Source organism: Ochotona princeps, chromosome 16 (assembly GCF_030435755.1).
Source record: "Ochotona princeps isolate mOchPri1 chromosome 16, mOchPri1.hap1, whole genome shotgun sequence".
Classification (NCBI taxonomy): Eukaryota; Metazoa; Chordata; class Mammalia; order Lagomorpha; family Ochotonidae; genus Ochotona; species Ochotona princeps.
The window spans coordinates 45,701,591-45,718,976 of NC_080847.1; the positions used below are offsets into that span (position 1 = coordinate 45,701,591).

The window sequence follows — 17,386 nt, forward strand, 5'->3', positions numbered from 1 at the left end:
AGGAAACGACTCTGAGAAGCTAGACTCTGTAGCTGCCTCCACAGCACTAACTTATCATGGGACAGAATCCGGCCTAAGATGGCGGCGGAGGCTGAGGAGAAACATGCCGGTGACAGAGACCTGGAGGGCCTGGGCGGTGGAAAGCCCAGCGGATGGACAGTGCATGCGAAGGGGAACGTGGCCAGTAGGCCTGGCGGACGGCGTTGATGTTCCAGCTGTGTATATTAACTGCTGGCTCCAGGCGCGATCCAGGCAGGAGTCCCTCGGGCAGGGACCAGCCATGATGTAGGGCTTTTGTCGGGCCTGAAGCCAGCCTCGCGCCCCCAGCCCAGCGGCGAGAATCCCACAACCCCTCCCGGGTCGAGCTGCGCGCAGGCCGGCCGTTGTCAGGGCCGTTGGACGCTCCACGAGGTTCCGCGACGCTTGGAGGCCGGCGCGGGGGCGCTAGGCCGGAGGCACGGGGGCCGGCGCCATTGCGCTGATCCCGAGGCGTGGTGCGCCGGTCCGACGTGAAGGCGGCGTGCAGTCTGGAGCGCGCACGCGGCAGCGGCGGCAGACGGAGCGAGCGCGTCACCTCTGGGCGAGTGGACGCAGATCACGAGGACTGGAAAGCTGGAGTCCCCGTGGAGTCAGCGGGCGTGGGCCCCGCGGAAAGCCCAGGCATTGGGCACCGTGCCAAGTGCCGGCGACCAGGCGGTGGAGGAGGAAGCGCGGCTCGAGACGCCCTCCATGCCCGCCACGGGGCATGTCTTCCAGGGCCTTCGGGCCAGAGGCACGGGGAAGATGCTCGAGGTCCTGGTGCTTAAGGTGAGCGAGCCCCCCGCAGTGTGGCCTGTGGACCCCTAGCCTGTGTAGGGTCCTTGTTGAGCCCTTCCCAGTCCTTTGTACCGCCACGGTGGGACCTCGTCAAAAGGAACAGAGTTAGGAGTCCTTTACGGGTATGCTGACCTGTCTGCCATCCAGCCCCCGCTACCTTTGGGCTCAGCCTCTGGGAAGAACCTGGCCTTCCACGCACCCTTCAGCAGGCAGTTGTGCTTTGGGAAGTGAGGGGCACAGCAAGTGGTGGGATTTGTGAAACTGCCAGCTTGTTGTGCCCCCGTAGAAGGCGTTTGAGAACTTGGGCCTAAGCCTGAAGCTGACTTCCTTTAGAGGCCTACTCCAAGAACTTTAAGGGATTTCAGATCTAACTGCAGAGCTCCTGTCCACTAGTCAGATGTTACCCATCAATCCTAAGGATGCTACTCACACACAGTTCCTTCTGTAAAAGAGGACTTTCCCGGTGCCCTCTCTATTTTAACAATAACAACAACAACAACTAGATTGGTTAATTTGAAGGTCAGTGGCCACAGGGGCGGTCAGGGCTCCAAGCTCTGAGATGATCTTTGGTGTGTTAGCAGGGAGCTGGGTTAGAAGTAGAACAGACAGGACTGGAACTGGTGCTCAAAGGGAATGCCCACATTGCAGGCAGCATCTTAACTTGCATTGCCACAGTTTTTATGCGTGTTTTGGAAGTAAACACAACTAACCTTGGTGATAAGGTTTCCAGGTCCACCACGATTCCACGTCCAAAAAACAGGAAAGGAAAAACATCTTGTTGTTTCTACCAAACAGGGCTGATTGAGGACTCTCTAAATTTGTGCTGGGAAACAGGCTGCTGGAGATACCAGATTGTTCAGATAGGGTGCCTCATTAGCATACAACTTGACCCAACAATTTTCTGCTTGTAGAAACCAAATTGAGATGTAAAGCGGCTTACCTAGACTGACCCACCACAGAGGGGCTGCAGGGCTGGGCAAACCCAGCAGAGGCCAGTGCCGCATCACCAGGAGCCCTACAGTGGAGGCTGTGCTGTTCCTGACACAGGTTCCTTCTGGCTAATGAGGGCAAAAATCAGAGCCGATGAGCAATGTATGTAAAGAGGGGCTGGCCTGGCCCAGCCGGTTAAGCTGCCTGCATCCCACATCAGACTGTTTTCTGACCACTCGGCTTCTGAGTCACCTCCTGGCGTATGTGTGTGGGAAGGCAGATGATGGTGGCCTGAGCACTTTTACCCGTCACCTGTGTTGTAAATCAGACTGGAGATCCTGGACCTGCCTGGGGCCACACTTAGCTTTTGTGGCCATTTGGAAGTGAGCAAGAAGATAGGTGAACGCTCATTCTGAATCTGAAGTGGGCCCTTGGCCTTGGAGCGCTGCAGAATGCATCCCAGGGAAGCTCTTGAAGGAACTGGTCACTAGAACCATTCATAACTGCTGTCTGGTAAAAGTGGACCTGGCTTCTATCGTCGAGGTTTCAGAAGCAGATTAAAGCATCATAATAAAGCCTTCTAGCAGCTTCAAAGGACCTACCATGCCTTTAACATTTTAAAAAATAATTTATATGTATATGTATTTGTATTGGGTAAACAGCTGAAGAGAGATCTTCCATCTGTTCGTTTACTCCAGAATGCACACAGCAATCGGGGTTGGGTCAGGAGGAAGCCAGCAGCGCGGGATTCCATCCTGGTCTCCCACATGGCAACCCAAGTACTGTGGACCGTTAACTGCTGCCTCCCCAAGGATGCGTGTTAGCAGGAAGCTGGATTGGAAGCTGAGCAGCCTCTGTGTGAACTAGGAACTCTGCTCTGGGATGTGGGTGTCTCATGCTGGAGCCTCAATGCTGCTTCAGATGCCCAGCCCTGTACTTTTGAAAAATGCATCTTTCCTAAATTGGATTTTGAAAATTTTCAAACATAAAAGTGTCACAAATAACTGTATCACACCCACACTAATTGTGATCGTTTTGCTGCACTTGTCTTTAGAAATACAAGTATGTAAAAAAAAAAAATTTGTGCTTAACTGTTTTGAAAGCCAAGAACTTAGAACACTTCAGTGTGTTGGTTCCTCTTGAAACTTAATGTTGGTGTGACACTCGTCTAACGTAGTCTCGAGCCACACTTCTCCTATTGTCCTGATACAGCCTCTGTGACTTGTTTCCTCTGATTAAGAACCCAATAAGAAACTACACATTGCATTTAGTTGTCATGGCCTGTTGTCTCTAAGTTTAGGCTAAGGTTTTTTTTTTTTTTTTTTTTTAATGATAATGCTGTGTAAGTCACAACAGAGGGCAAGGTACTTTCTTTCTTTTTTTTTTTTTAAAGATTTATTCATTTTATTACAGCCAGATATACACAGAGGAGGAGAGACAGAGAGGAAGATCTTCCATCCGATGATTCACTCCCCAAGTGAGCCGCAACGGGCCGGTACGCGCCGATCCGAAGCCGGGAACCAGGAACCTCTTCCAGGTCTCCCACGCGGGTGCAGGGTCCCAATGCATTGGGCCGTCCTCCACTGCTTTCCCAGGCCACAAGCAGGGAGCTGGATGGGAAGTGGAGCTGCCGGGATTAGAACCAGCGCCCATATGGGATCCCGGGTCTTTCAAGGCTAGGACCTTAGCCGCTAGGTCATGTCGCCGGGCCCTCTTTTTTTTTTTTTTTAAAGATTTATTTATTTTATTGCAAAGTCAGATATACAGAGAGGAGGAGAGACAGAGAGGAAGAAGATCTTCCATCTGATGATTCACTCCCCAAGTGACCGCAACAGCCGGTGCTGCGCTGATCTGAAGCCGGGAACCAAGAACCTCTTCCAGGACTCCCACACGGTTGCAGAGTCCCAAGGCATTGGGCCGTCCTCCACTGCTTTCCCAGGCCACAAGCAGGGAGCTGGATGGGAAGTGGAGCTGCTGGGATTAGAACTGGCGCCCATATTGGATCCCGGAGCGGTCAAGGCGAGGACTTTAGCCACTAGGCCACGGCGCCAGGCCCAAGATGCTTTCTTTAAAAAAAAAGTTGATAACTGTGGCATATGGGTTAAGCCACCACAGATGGGCACCTGTTTGGGACCCGGCTCTTCCACTTCCAATCCAGCTCCCCTCGAATGCACCTAGGAAAGCAGTGGAGGATGGCCCAAGAGCTTGGGCTCTTGCACCCACATGGAAGACATGAATGAGCTCCTGGCCATTTCAGCCATTTGGGAGGTGAACCAGCGGATAGAAGATTGAGCTCTCTGTGTCTGTGTAACTGTACTTTGAATAATTAAATACTTTTTAAAAGTACTAATTTAGAATTTTAACTTTTTATTAGTATTATCAGAAAATATATTTTGCATATCAAAAAGGGATAGAAAACATAATCAGGATTGGAACAGCTAACAAACTCATTTATTTCTTTGAAAGGTTGAGACGCAGGGAGAGACAGAGCTCTCCTATCCTTTGTTAATTTCCAGATGCCCACAGTAGCCAAGGCTGTGCCAGCACAACGCCTGGAGCAGAGAACTCAAGCCAGGTCTCCCACATTGGTGGCAAGGCCCCAGTCACTTGAAGCACGGTCAAGTGGCCTCCCAAGGTGCGACTTAAGTACCAACAAGCTGGAATCCATAGCAGAACCTGGACTGGAACCTAGGTACTTCACTGTGGGACATGGACCCAACCTGAGCTTAACTGCTACGCCAAAAGCCCACTTCTGTTTTTTGTTGTCATTGTTGTGAAGATTTATCCATTTAATCTACTTGAAAGAGTTACAGAGAAAGAGAAGGAAAGACAAATGGTTGCAATGGCCAGAGATGGGCTGATACGAAGCTGGAGTCTGGAAGCTTCTTCCAGGTCTCCCACATGGGGGCACAAGGGCTTAAGCCCTCCTCTGCTGCTTTCTCACACCATAATGAAGGAGCTGGATCAGAAGCGGAGGAGCTGGCACTTAAACCAGCACCCTTACAGGATACCAGTGCTGCAGGCAGAGCAGTAGCCGGCTACACTACAGCACCAGCCTCCACCCATTTTTTTGATTAATACATAATCTATTTACAATAAAATTATTTTTTTGATGTAGAATTATGTGTTTTGAAAATGCGCACCATCACATAGTCACCACCCTAGTCACAATTCACAAGAAATTTGTCACTTCCCCAAATCGCTAGATGAAGCTCCTTTGTATTGTTTCTCTACCAAAAAGATCACTGTTTTCTGCCACTATTAGTTTTTCCTTTTTCCAAAGTGTCAGGACATGAGATGACGGGTCCACAGTGACACAGCAGTGGGAACCTGTTGTGTTCAAACACAGCACATGGGTGCTCGTCTGCCATGGTCCGTGTGATCAGTACAACAGCTGCTTCCTTCACGTCGCAGTGAGCTGCATTGTGTGGGCGCTCCTGGGTTCATTCATGCTAACAGAGAAGCCCATTTGAGTTTCCGCTTTTGGGAGACTTATGTTTTTGCAAAGACCCAGGAGTCCATTTGGGGAAATAGCTAGGATATGATTATTTGTATGTTTAAGTTCATGCGAAACTGTCAAGCTGTTTTCCAAAATAACTGCTTTTCATTCCTGTCAAGAATATATGAGAGTTTTGCTTGCCCTGCATCCCTGTAGGCACTTAGTGTGGTCAGATTTATCAGTTAATAGCCCTTCTAGTGGTCAGGTAATGGCATCTCATGGTGGTGCTAGTTTGCATGTCTGTAACGACAATGTATTAATCGTTTCACAGGCTTGTTAACCATCCTTTCATCCAAAGATGATGAAAGTGAAGTAGCTGTCAAGGCTGTTACAGTTTTCTAATAATTTTGAATCCTTAAAGTATTTTTGAATATTAAATTCCTTGTTGGATATATGACTTGCAATTATTTTCTTCAGGTTTATGGTTTGTCTCTTATGTGCTTCAAGGAGCAAAGGGTTTTACTTTGGACTTAAGTGTATTAATTTTTGCTTTTATAAATTACACTTTTGGGGTTGTATCTTTGTCTACTTGAGTCACAAGGATTTCTTCCTATTAGGAGTTTTATGGTTTTTAGATTTATGAGCTGTTGGATTTAATTTTTGTGTCCGGGGTCAGGAATGGGTGGGGGTGTTGTTTTGTACGTCGATATCCCATGGTTCCAGCATCATTTGCTGAGAAGACTGCTTTTTGTGTTGCCTTTCTTTGTGGCTTTATTAGAAATCAGTTAAACCTCATGCATGTGGGTCTGTTTCTGTTGCATTGAGTTAGGTGGCTGGACTTTCCTGGTTGCTGTTTTCATGTAGTGAAGTCTTGGACCTTGAAAGTCAGAAGGTCTTGAGGCCTCCAACTATGTAGTTAGCGTGGCTGTTCTGATAACTTTGGCTTGCCTGTATGGATCTGTTATTAGTCTGTTGATTTCTAGCTACCCCCTTCTTTGCAAAAAGAACAAAACCAAAAAACTCTGGTGGACTTGTGTTTCTAGATCATGTCAGGGAAAAGACAGCTGCTTTTTAATTACCCCACAGGTGCCAGGTGGTCTTGCCCCCCAACAAGATACAGGACACCATGCACCTCTGCAGGGAGGGTGCGCACTGTGGGCCCCTGGGCAGAGTGAAGCCTGGCATCCAGGGAGAAAGTAGGGTCCCATCCAGCCCTGCTGCCTCCCTGGCAGACCCCATGGACTGGGCTCTCATCCTGCCCTCTGGGTTTCTGCATTCCTGAGTGTGCTGCCAAGGATCCTCACTCCCTCACTCGCCTCCTGTCGTGGGCAGTTCCCTCAGTGCAGGTCAGGGACCACAGGGCAGTGAGCAGACCTAGCCAGTCACTGATGCTGTGCCTCTGTCTCTTGGATGATCCTTCCTCCTGTTCACCTGGGACTCAGTTCAATCTCATGACCTCCGCTTACTGGGACTTACTCCTTCATGAGAAGTGCAACCCCTGATCTCCATCTTGAATTGGTTCAATAGTACCTGCACCTCCCAGGATAGGGTGTGCCCATACTGAGACGGTGTGGTGCTGGCAGCCCCAGACACATCAGAGCATCATGGAACTGCAGTTGCTGAAGTGGCTGACCACCACTTGTCCCTCCACGAAGTTGGGCGACAGTGAGACTCAGGAGTCATGTATTTGGGTAACACACACCAGTCTTATTCATTATTGAAAATAACCAGACATTCCTTTACCAAGTAAGAACAGCCATGCACCACTGCCTGTGGAATGGAGGAAGAGCTATCTGTAAGTCATGAGGTTTCCCCGAACTCAGAGTTGTAGGCTCCAGTGTTGTTCGTGTCTTTGCATGTTCTTTTGGTCAATTTTGCAGTTATACTCTCTAAGGATCCAAAGACTGGTTTCCCTGGGAGCTAACAAATGGTTCAAGGGAATAATGCCACCACTTTGCTGGTCTGCATTATTTACACTTGGAACTGCTGTCGTATCTGATGGTTTTTTGACCTCTGACTTTGATTCCTGATTAGTGAGAAGCCTCCTTGGCAGATGTTTTCACTGTTGTCCACCTTGCACCTGTCAGTTCTGCTAGGGGCACTATGAATGCCCCAAACTGTTCTGCTTAATCATGCCCTCAATTCTAAAAGTCAGCAAAGTGAAACTAAGGTTCTTTTCCTTTATTCCTAGTTGCAGTACCTGGGGGGCTTGCACCTGCTTTTTCAAAGTAAGTGCTTCAGATCCTCTGGGGACTCAGCTAAGAGCATTGAGGGAGCCTTAAGAGGCAGGAGGCAGGGACAAGTGGTGGCTTGCCCCATGATGGACTACCTGCCCTTCCTGGATCCAACATGAACTTTTTTTTTTTTTTAAAAGATTTATTTATTTTATTACAGTCAGATATACACAGAGGAGGAGAGACAGAGAGGAAGATCTTCCATCCGATGTTTCACTCCCCAAGTGAGCCGCAACGGGCCGGTGCGCGCCAATCCGAAGCCGGGAAGCAGGAACCTCTTCCAGGTCTCCCACGCGGGTGCAGGGTCCCAAAGCTTTGGGCCGTCCTCTCCTGCTTTCCCAGGCCACAAGCAGGGAGCTGGATGGGAAGTGGAGCTGCCGGGATTAGAACCAGCGCCCATATGGGATCCCGGGGCATTCAAGGTGAGGACTTTAGCTACTAGGCCACGCCGCTGGGCCCCCAACATGAACTTTTAACTGTGGCAACTTCAGTATGTCCTTTTGGAGCTGGAAAACCACCTTCCTACCAAGGATTAAAAATTCAAAACTCAGGCCTGGCGGCGTAGGTTCCCGGCTTCGGATCGGCGCGCATCGGCCCGTTGCGGCTCACTTGGGGAGTGAATCATCGGATGGAAGATCTTCCTCTCGGTCTCTCCTCCTCTGTGTATATCTGGCTGTAATAAAATGAATAAATCTTTAAAAAAAAAATTCAAAACTCCTGTGACCTTCACCAAGCAGTTTATTTTTCTCCTTCCCTTTTCAACCAGAATTTTGATTCTCCTTTTTCCTACACCATAAGTTCTGTTCCTTTTTTTTTTGGTTACTGTTTTGATTGTTTTGGTTATTTGGGATCACTTGAGATTCTGAGGTTTTTCTGTTTGTGTGATAGGGATTGAGTTGAATCTCTAAATCTCTCTGGGTAGTTTTGATAACACGTATGTTTATGCCTTTCATTTATTTACATATTTTTATTTCCGTTTTATAGTCTCTAAGATTTGCTGTATAGATAATCAGATCACTTATATTTAAAAACAATTTTACTTTTGTCTCCCTTTTTATTCTTCCTGTCTTTTTCTTGTCCTGCTGCACTGATCGGGACCCTCCAGTGCAGTCTTACAAGAGCAATGTGTGTGCCACTAGTAAAGCTTGTGTTCCGTGTGTTTAGCTTTTCTGAAACTTAAATTTTCCAAAATTTGTTTATAGAATTTTCCTTTTTTCACCCGAAATTGTTTTTATTTTTTATTTATTTTTTATTTATTGTTTTTTATATTTTGGACAATCTTTACATAGTTAATTTGGGTAAAAAGGTTCAAGGTAAAGGGGGATATTGAGGGAGAAGCCCCACCCAGTTTCCCACCCACCCCTAGTCCTGGATGTGGGGCATGCTCTGAGATTCTTGCTCAAGTGCTTTTTGATAGTTCACCAGTTATGAATCACTGCCAGTCTCGCCACTCCAAGCACGATGAGGCCGTTGAAGAATCCACTGATTGACATAGTTCATCGTAGAGTCTCCATTTGCCTAGTATTTCGCTGCCAACATATAGCTGAGGTGGTTGATTGACTTGTTCTTTCTTCTGTCTCTTCTTGGTTAGGGTTCTGAGTCTGGCATTTTGATTGGGGAGATCCCCAAAGAAACTTTGAGGTATTCCCAGACCAGATTCTTATATGTTTTAGCAAGCACAGGGCCCAGCACAGTCCATCTCCACGATCAGCTGGTGGTTTCAATTGCTGGGTTGGTTCTGTTTTCAGCCCCGACTTCCACTGGAACCAGTGGGTGTTGCAGTCCAGCCTGGTTCTGCCCAGCACATACTCAGCCCTCACATAAACCAGTGGGAGCTGCAGCCTAGTCGGGGCGACCCACAATAACCCCCACCAGGCCTGCCCCCTACCCTGGTTTGCCCGTATGTGCAGTGGACTAGTCCCGTCTGTCCCACATCCCCTTCTGTTCTCATACAGCTCAACTGTCCAGCCCTCATGGATGTTGGGTGCCTCTCTGTCTAGCGACCCCTGCCTCTGTCCTGGTTTTCATGCTCTCTAGTGGGAATGGTAACCGAAGAGAAAGGAGCCCACTGTTTCCCTCCCAGGCCACTCCCACTCCTGTAGTATGCACTCTCCAGGTAATTCTGTGGTTTAACTTGACAGAATTAGCCCCCAGTGCCAGCTTCTGCCACCTGTGCTGCAGCTAAGCCCCAACAACCCTCACCCACTCTAATTGTTGTTTGCACCAGTAGGAACAATCAGCCCAGCCTGGCTTTTCCCTGATCTAGTCCACATGAGGCACACAGGTGTTGTAACCCTGCTTAGTCTGGTCTGTCCCCATTACAGCCCACGCTCTCCAGTGGGAGTTTTCGGTAAGGGGACCAGCCCCTTAATCCCCCTGCTGGCTCTGCCCCCTCCCTTCCTGGTTCTCAAGCATGCTGCAGTCACATCCAGTACAGGCAACCATGCCCTGGCATTCCATATTGTGCACTGGTTTTTGTCGGGACCAGACCTGGCTCGACCCACACTGTTCTGGCGTTTGGATTTTTCAGTGGATGACATGAACTGATTCAGCCTGGTCTGCCCCAGACCCATGCCAAATGTATGCCAGTGGGAAACTGTCCATGGACTATTCTGGGATGTTTCATATCATGTTTCTTGCATTTACCTGCAGGATCTGTGTCCTGTCAGAGGAGTTGCCCAGGTTCCTCCATCAGAACCCCTCCCAATGCCAGATTTTGCGCATACCAGGGTGTCCGTGAGCCAACCCTACACAGTTCACCTCCTGTCCTAGCAGGAACAGTGTCTTTTTTGGCTGGCTTTCAACCCATTCTGGTTCTTGCTGTTGAATGTTTCAGCCCAGCCATGGCTTGTCCTTACCCACATACGGCTCACACATGGCTCAGTAGGGGTTGAGACCTAGCCTAGTCCATCCCACATCTACCCTGGTCTTCCAGACACCAGACGGTGTTGGGGTCTAGCCCAGCCTGGTGCGTCCAGTCCCAGTGCCAAGAGAGACTACAACTGTTTCCTGGTTAGAAAGCAGCCCCCATTCCAGCTCGTGTGCCCCTTGGTAGGAAGCTGAACCCAGTTAGGGTGTCCCTTTAGCTCCCCAACCAGGCCTGTTCCCAGCCATAGATCACGCGCATGCCAGTGGTTGCTCTGACTCAGCTTGGCTCAGTCCCTCACTTGTCCTGGCCTCTGCCTTAGACACTGTGGCTTTGCATCCTTGACTCATGCAGACCAGTAGGTGTAACAGCCTAACTCGGCATGACCTGTGCTCCATCCTGGTTTCTAGTTTTGCTTGTGGGCTAAGGTTTGCTCAGTCCTGCCCAGTACATCCTGTTCCATTACCAGTTACACATTGGCCAACTGTTGGAGCTCCTTTGCCCAGCTTGTCTGACCCCCAGGTCCTGACCACATGTTCACCAGCAGGAGCTGTGACTTTCCAGGGGAGTTTCCCAAGTTCCTCCACTTGATCCACTCCCCGACCCAGTTCTCATGCATGCCAATGGGTTTTAGGCCAGTGCCCAACGCAGTCTGGCCTTCCCTTTGGCCTTTTATGAGCTGGTGAACATTGCAGCCTGGCCCACCCCACACCCTATTCAGGATGCACATTCGGGTGCTGCTGCCTTGACCAGTCCAGACTGTTGCGGGTTCCTTTACCTGTGATTGATGGCAAGCTCCTTGGTCACACCTAGCTTAATCCATTACCACCTCAACCCTCGAGCTAACCAGTGGGGCTAGAATTTCCATGGGGTTTGGCCCACACATCCACTACAGAATCTACACCCGAGTATGGTTCTCGAGTGCTAGTTAATGTTATGGCCCTGCCTAATGTGTCCACTCTCCTGATCCTTCATCATGTCAGGTAATAGGATATCATTCTGGACAAGCCCTGAGCCTTAGCTTTTGCATGAACTGGTGTTCAGTGCTCAGCATTGTTCAGTGATTACAAGTTTTCAAAGGAAGAGTTATTGTCATTGGGAATCTCTAGGATTAACTCAGATCCCAGAAGCACCGTGAGTTCAACCTGGAGCTACCTAAGCAATGATTCAAAGAACCAAAACCCCAGAACTCCCCGGCTGGGCGGCCAGCAGGCAGAGCCTGGCGCCAAATGGCGCACTGGCCGCCCGGGGACAGCTCACCACATGCACATGGTGGCTGGAGTCGGGATGCGGGCAGGACACCCCATCCTGAGGCCCACCAACAGCCTCCCGGCTGCTGGAGGTTTAAATCCCTAGGCCCAAGGTCGCGCCCCTCCCCAATCCCATTCACCGCCCAATGAGGGTGGTGGGTGGGCCCCGGACCTACCCAGTCATGGAGATTTCCCCCCTTGGTGTACTCATTCCAAAGGAAGCAGCCCCCTGATTCCAGGCAGGCCCTGGGACAGCTCACCACGTGCACATGGTGGCTGGAGTTGGGATGTGAACAGGACACCCCATCCTGAGGCCCACCTGAAATTGTTTTTAAATCTCCCTCAGCCATTTAATCTGTGAAGTTTTGCTGTTCCCTCCTCTGGCACCCCGCCTCCTTGGTCTGCTCTTCTTGGTCTGCTTCCTCCATAGTCTAGCCAGCTGCTTCCACCATTTTGTCCTTAAGCTCCTTTAGTCAAATGAACACTGTTTTAAAGCCATGGACGTGACAAAGAGAGGGCAAACTAGTGGGTGTGAGAGGCCCATTTGCGATGGGGACAGGTGCTGTGGGCTACACAGCTACTATGGTTGGCGGGGCTGGTGACTTAAGGGTACCTCCTGGGGTGGGAAGGACTAAGGACACGTTGGGCATGAGGGCACTCAGGAGCCCGCCAAAGATTGTTTTTTTAAAGATTAGCATATTTTTATTATCTTTTGGTCATTATTATTTTCCATGATACAGTTTTAGGTATGAGGATTCCTCCCTCCCTCTCCCCTTCCTCCTTCCACATTTTCGTCCTCCTACCACTTCACCCCCATTATTATCACAGTAGTATAGTCCTTTAGTAAGTTACACATTTAACATCCTGCTGTTTAAGTGTATCATGGCATTGTGGAGATAGGTAAAGACAGAAAATCCAGTATCATGCAGTCAAGGTGGAGAGCCCTCCGTTTACTCAGGAGTGGCTATAAAGATTGCTGTTAGGTCCTCACCTGTTCATTGCAATGCTTGTGCAGCTTGAGTCCTTTCCATTGGCCTTTTCCCTGACCATCCATGCACTTTCATTTCCTCACACGGTAATCATGTGACTGGATGTCACATTTGGGTGAATGGTGTCGACTCGCAGATTAACCACTTCAGAAGAGTTGTCTGACCGTGCTTTGGTGTTTCATGCCTTGGTTCTGCTCGGAGGTCTCTGCGTCCCGGCAGAGGGCTTCTGTGCTTTCTGCCTTTTCTGTCCTCTGTAAGTTGGCAGGACACCCACACCCAACTCTGTTTTACAGGCATGCAAGTCAAAGCCTTTTTTTTTTTTTTTTTGCATCAGACATTAGTTAGAGAGACTCCTGGCAAAGGGGAGGCGACTGCGCTTCATTCCCAGTGGTGCAGAGCTGCCTGGTGTATTAAAGGGAGGGCTGGGGGTGGCACAGCTCAAGTGAAGCATCAGAAGAGATTGTAAGGTGTAAGTGCAGTTATTCCAGCTCTGTGCGCTAGCCAGAAACTGTGGCCATTGAGCACTCCTACAGAACCTGGGTGTATGGCCTTTTCCTTCTTAGGGATTACAGCTGGAAGGAATGGCTCCTGAATGGAGAAAAGACTTTTCACAGTGGCAAATTTGCAAGCCATGTTGAGTGAAGAGCAGCAGATCAGGGTGTGTCACAGCTGTGTGCTGGAACAGTCCTGGCGTTGTTGAGCTTTCTCAGAAAGGCTTGCTTGCTTATTTATTTACCTATTTTATTGAAGAGGTGGAGTGAGAAGGAGAGGGAGAGGAATAGAAATCTGTTACCCACTGGTTCGTTTCCCAAATGCCAGCCATTGCCAGGACTGAATTGAAGCCAGAGCTGGTAGAAGGAACTCATTCCAAGCCTCCCACATAGGTGAGGCGGAAAACGGCTTCATCTAGCCTTCAGTGCTGCCTCCACGCTCTGCTTTAGGAGGTGGGAGTCAGGAGCTGGAACTGGGTATTGAACCTGAGATTTCTGTTGTGGGAGGCAGGGAGGGTCTTGACTTACAAACCAGATGCCTGCTTCTTGGGTAGGTACTCCAGTGAATGACTGCCATCATCCTGGAACAGGCCTCCTGCAGGAAGTGGAGTTTTATTGTCTCTGAGTGTGAAGGATTGAGTGATGTTGCAAGCCCAGAGTTCTGGGTTTCTCCTGGGCAGCAACTAAAACTGTATGTTTCTCAGCCCTCCAGCTGTCGAGCTGCTCCATAGTCCTTTGGCATCTCCCCATTGCAGTCCAGCACCTACCTGGTGAGGATGGGGAGGGTTACGGTTATGCAGACTTCAGGGCTGTCTTCTGTAGATGTGTTTGATAATTCCCCTCCCCCAGCCCCTTTCCACCTGCACTGGCAGCCCTTATTCCCCAGGGCACATTAAGCCTTTCTGTGGAGTTGTCACCCAGTACTTGTGGACAGGGGAGAACTCGTAACCACAGATCCCAACCAAGAGGTTCCTCTCGGAAGGATTGGCTCTCTGGTATCTGCCACTTGGGGTAGCTCTTCACAGTGAGTTTGTGTTTCTCCAGGGTTTATAGTTGTGGCCTGTGGATGACTTATACACTCTTCTGCCATTGCCAGCACCAGAGTGACTGGTGTTCCTTATTTATTATCAGAATAATGAAGTATTCAGAAAAATAGGTTACTAAGATTAGCACTTCTATTCTGCCACTGGTGCCTTGGACCCCAGGTCTTTGGGCTCTCTCTGCTTCCAGGCCCCGTTAATAAACAGAGTCATGTTATCAATTCAAATTTAACTTTTGATTTTATAGTTGTATTTTTCCTCTAACGAAGATTTTAATTTCTAATTACAAGAATATGTAAGATATGTTTTAGAAAGTCAGTTGAGTTTCATTCTCATTCCTTCTACTCCTTCTTCTCTCCTGTAGGTAATCATCTGTATTTCTTTTGTTTCATCTGCTGTCATTTTAAAAAATTAGGAACAGACCATACTTGTATTCATATCTATTTATGTTGCTTGCAAAAAGCAAACTACTGAAAACATTATTCGTAGTCTTTTATATATATATGGATATTTTAATGTATACATCTAATACGATCACTGTTTTTAATACATGTATTTAAAAATTTATTGGTTAAAGTGGAAAACTTTCACATGCATCATAATGCAGAGTTAAGATATTACGGTTATTTCCCATCCTACCCTTCCTCATGTCCACATTCCACAACCCCCCTCCTTCCTTTTTCTTTTTTCTCTTCAGTTTTTAAATGACATGCTTTACTTCATTCTCAATCACAATTTTAACTCTCCGTTAGGTAAAGATCTCAACATAACAACAAAAAACCCAAAATGAAACAAACGCTAGTATCCTGTTCCTTGGGTGTGTAAACAGAGGCTGTCACATCTCATCTCAGTGGCAGATCTCGTGCACGCCTTGGTCCTCGGCCCAGGCTGACTTTGTCTACCTCTTGTCCTGGCAGGGACAGTGTTCTTGCCCAACCAGCCAACGCCCTTTCAGGTTCTTGCTGTTGGGTGTTGCAGCCCAGCCACACCTGGTCCACACCCAGACACAGCTCTGCTGTGGTTTAGCCGGAACCGAGACCTAGCCTATTCCATCCTACATCCACCTTGGCTCTTGCGAGCAGCAGTGAGTGGGTGCTAGAGTCTAGTCCAGTCTGGTGCTTTCCAGACCCAGTCCACATCCATGCCAATGGAGACTACAGCCATGTCCAGTCCAGCACAATGCCCCCATTCTGGCTCTCAAGCGCACTGCTGGGAACCCCAACTTAGCTGGGGTGACCCTTTACCTCCCCAACCATGCTTGTCCCCACCATAGATCCTGCACATGCCAACAGAGATTGCAGTTTCACAGCAGTGAGCCCACTTACCCCCCAACATATTCTGCCCCCAGGCCTAATTCTCTCATGTATTGGTTAGTGTCATGGTCTAGCCTACCATTATGCACCCTCTGTGTAACTCCCTCTGGTAAGTACTGTGATCTAGCCCTGCCAGTTAGGCCCCCAGCTGTAGCTTTAATGTGTGCCAGTGAGTGGTATTCAGTGTTGGTCACTGATAACTACCCGACCTCAGGTCTCCCATGTGTGCTTCGGTCTGACCCTTAAAGGTTCTCCTGTTCTCCCCTCCAAGCCACTCAGTCTCAGCCCCCTCAGTAACCTGCGAGTACAGTGACCTTGCCTGTGGAGGTCCCTCAGTAGTCATTCCTCATCTGGACATGAACCCTCAGGTCCTTACTCGCCCTCACTTGTGCCATGTCCCAAACCCCCTGTAAGCCCACATCCCTAAGTCCCCAAGCACACCACTAGGCAGCCTGAGTGCTTCACCTGGCGCCATTGGTGCCCTGCTCACCCACTCTGGAGTGGCCTTTGCCGTTACTGGATATGCAGAGGCAAGAGGACCACATGCAGGCCCCATCCATAATGCCCCTCTGCCACTACTGGGCACGCTGGGTCAGGATGACTCCAGGAAAGAGTCAAGAGTGCAGACTAGGTAAGGACACACTTAAACAGACAGAGAATCATCAGCCAGCGTAATAGGAGGGGACAGGCCAATGGCAGAAAGGCACCTGGAGATCAACAGACATGGGAAAGCAGCCAAGATAATGGTGTGGTGTTGCATTGACCAGAGACCCCAGTGGCAGGCAGTGAGTAGCCAGCTGAGTTCCACAGGTGGCTGGAGCTCAGCCAGCAGCCAGGTGGGAAAGGGAGTTCACTGGAAACTGAAGGTGAACCCAAGGAAAAAACTGCCCGTCCTGCTGAGTTGTTTGATTCGACCAGGAGCAGCAACAGAGCAGTATGCCACAAACAGGCGGTGTAGGAGCAGGATGGATTTCACAGCCTAGGCCCCCCACTAGACTGTGAGAAAGGGCTATGCATGCACTGAACCGAGAGAGAACTCATTACTGGTTCAGTGCATTGCACCAACGTGGTATCCTACGGGTGCCACCCAAATTAACCTGGGTTGCCCGCAGAGCTAACGGCCAGCAGACCCAGAACTCCGTCAGTGGCACACGATGACTCCACGCAAGCCCGATCTGGAGGTACCTCTTCTGCTGTCAGGTGCCCTGAGGCAAGAGAATGCCCATCCTGGCCCTTCTGGAGGGGCCCGCAGCCACTGCCAGGTACACAGGGTCAAAGTTACTCCAGGCAGGCTGGATCTGGAGTTGCCTCTGCTGCCACAGAGTGTACAAAGCTGGAGATTGTTGAGTTAATGATTTCCAGCTCATTCCATGAATGTCAGAAAGATGCATAGCATGATTTCAGTATATTTTAGGGTTTTTTTTAAATAGGAAAGACAAGTTTACAGAGAGGAGAGACAAAGAGAGATCTCAGATCTGCTCTTTCACTCCCCGGTGGCCAGAGCTATGGTGGTTCGAAGCCAGGAGCCTCCTACAGGTCTCCCATGTGTGTTGGGTCCCAAGGCTTCAGGCCATCCTCTACTCCTTTTCCAGGCCACACACAAGCAGCTGGATGGGAAATGTAGCAGCAGGACACGAACCAGTGCCTATGTGGTATGCCAGGACTGGCAGATTGAGGATTGTTGAACCATCAAATCAATCCCTCAGCTTTTTTTTTTTTTTAATTTGTTAAGGCTTGCTTTATGTTATAACAGGTGGTCATTTCTAGAGTGGGCTCCATGAATTGATGAAAAGAATTTGTATTCTGCATCCATGGAATGATATTCTGTAAATATCAATCAAGTCTGTTTGGTCCACAGTGTATATTAGCTCTATTGTTTCTTTGTTGATTTTCTGTCTAGTCAGTTTGTCCAGTGATGAAAGTAGGGTGTTGAAATCTCCCATTATTATTGCATTAGAGTTTTTATTTCCTTTTAGATCCATTAACAAGTGTTTTAAACAGCCAGGTGCCCCGGCATT

At 49.0% G+C, this 17,386-nt stretch overlaps 1 protein-coding gene across 1 annotated transcript in view; it reads left to right on the top strand.

Annotated features, from left to right (window-relative positions):
• Positions 1 to 609: 609 nt before the first annotated feature.
• The window catches only part of TDRD12 (tudor domain containing 12), an 85,842-nt gene continuing 69,065 nt past the window's right edge, over positions 610 to 17,386 (top strand). Inside the window, exon 1 of the mRNA XM_058674613.1 lies at positions 610 to 807. Coding sequence (XP_058530596.1) covers positions 730 to 807 — 78 coding nt within the window. The 5' untranslated portion in view covers positions 610 to 729. The remainder of the gene's footprint in view (positions 808 to 17,386) is intronic.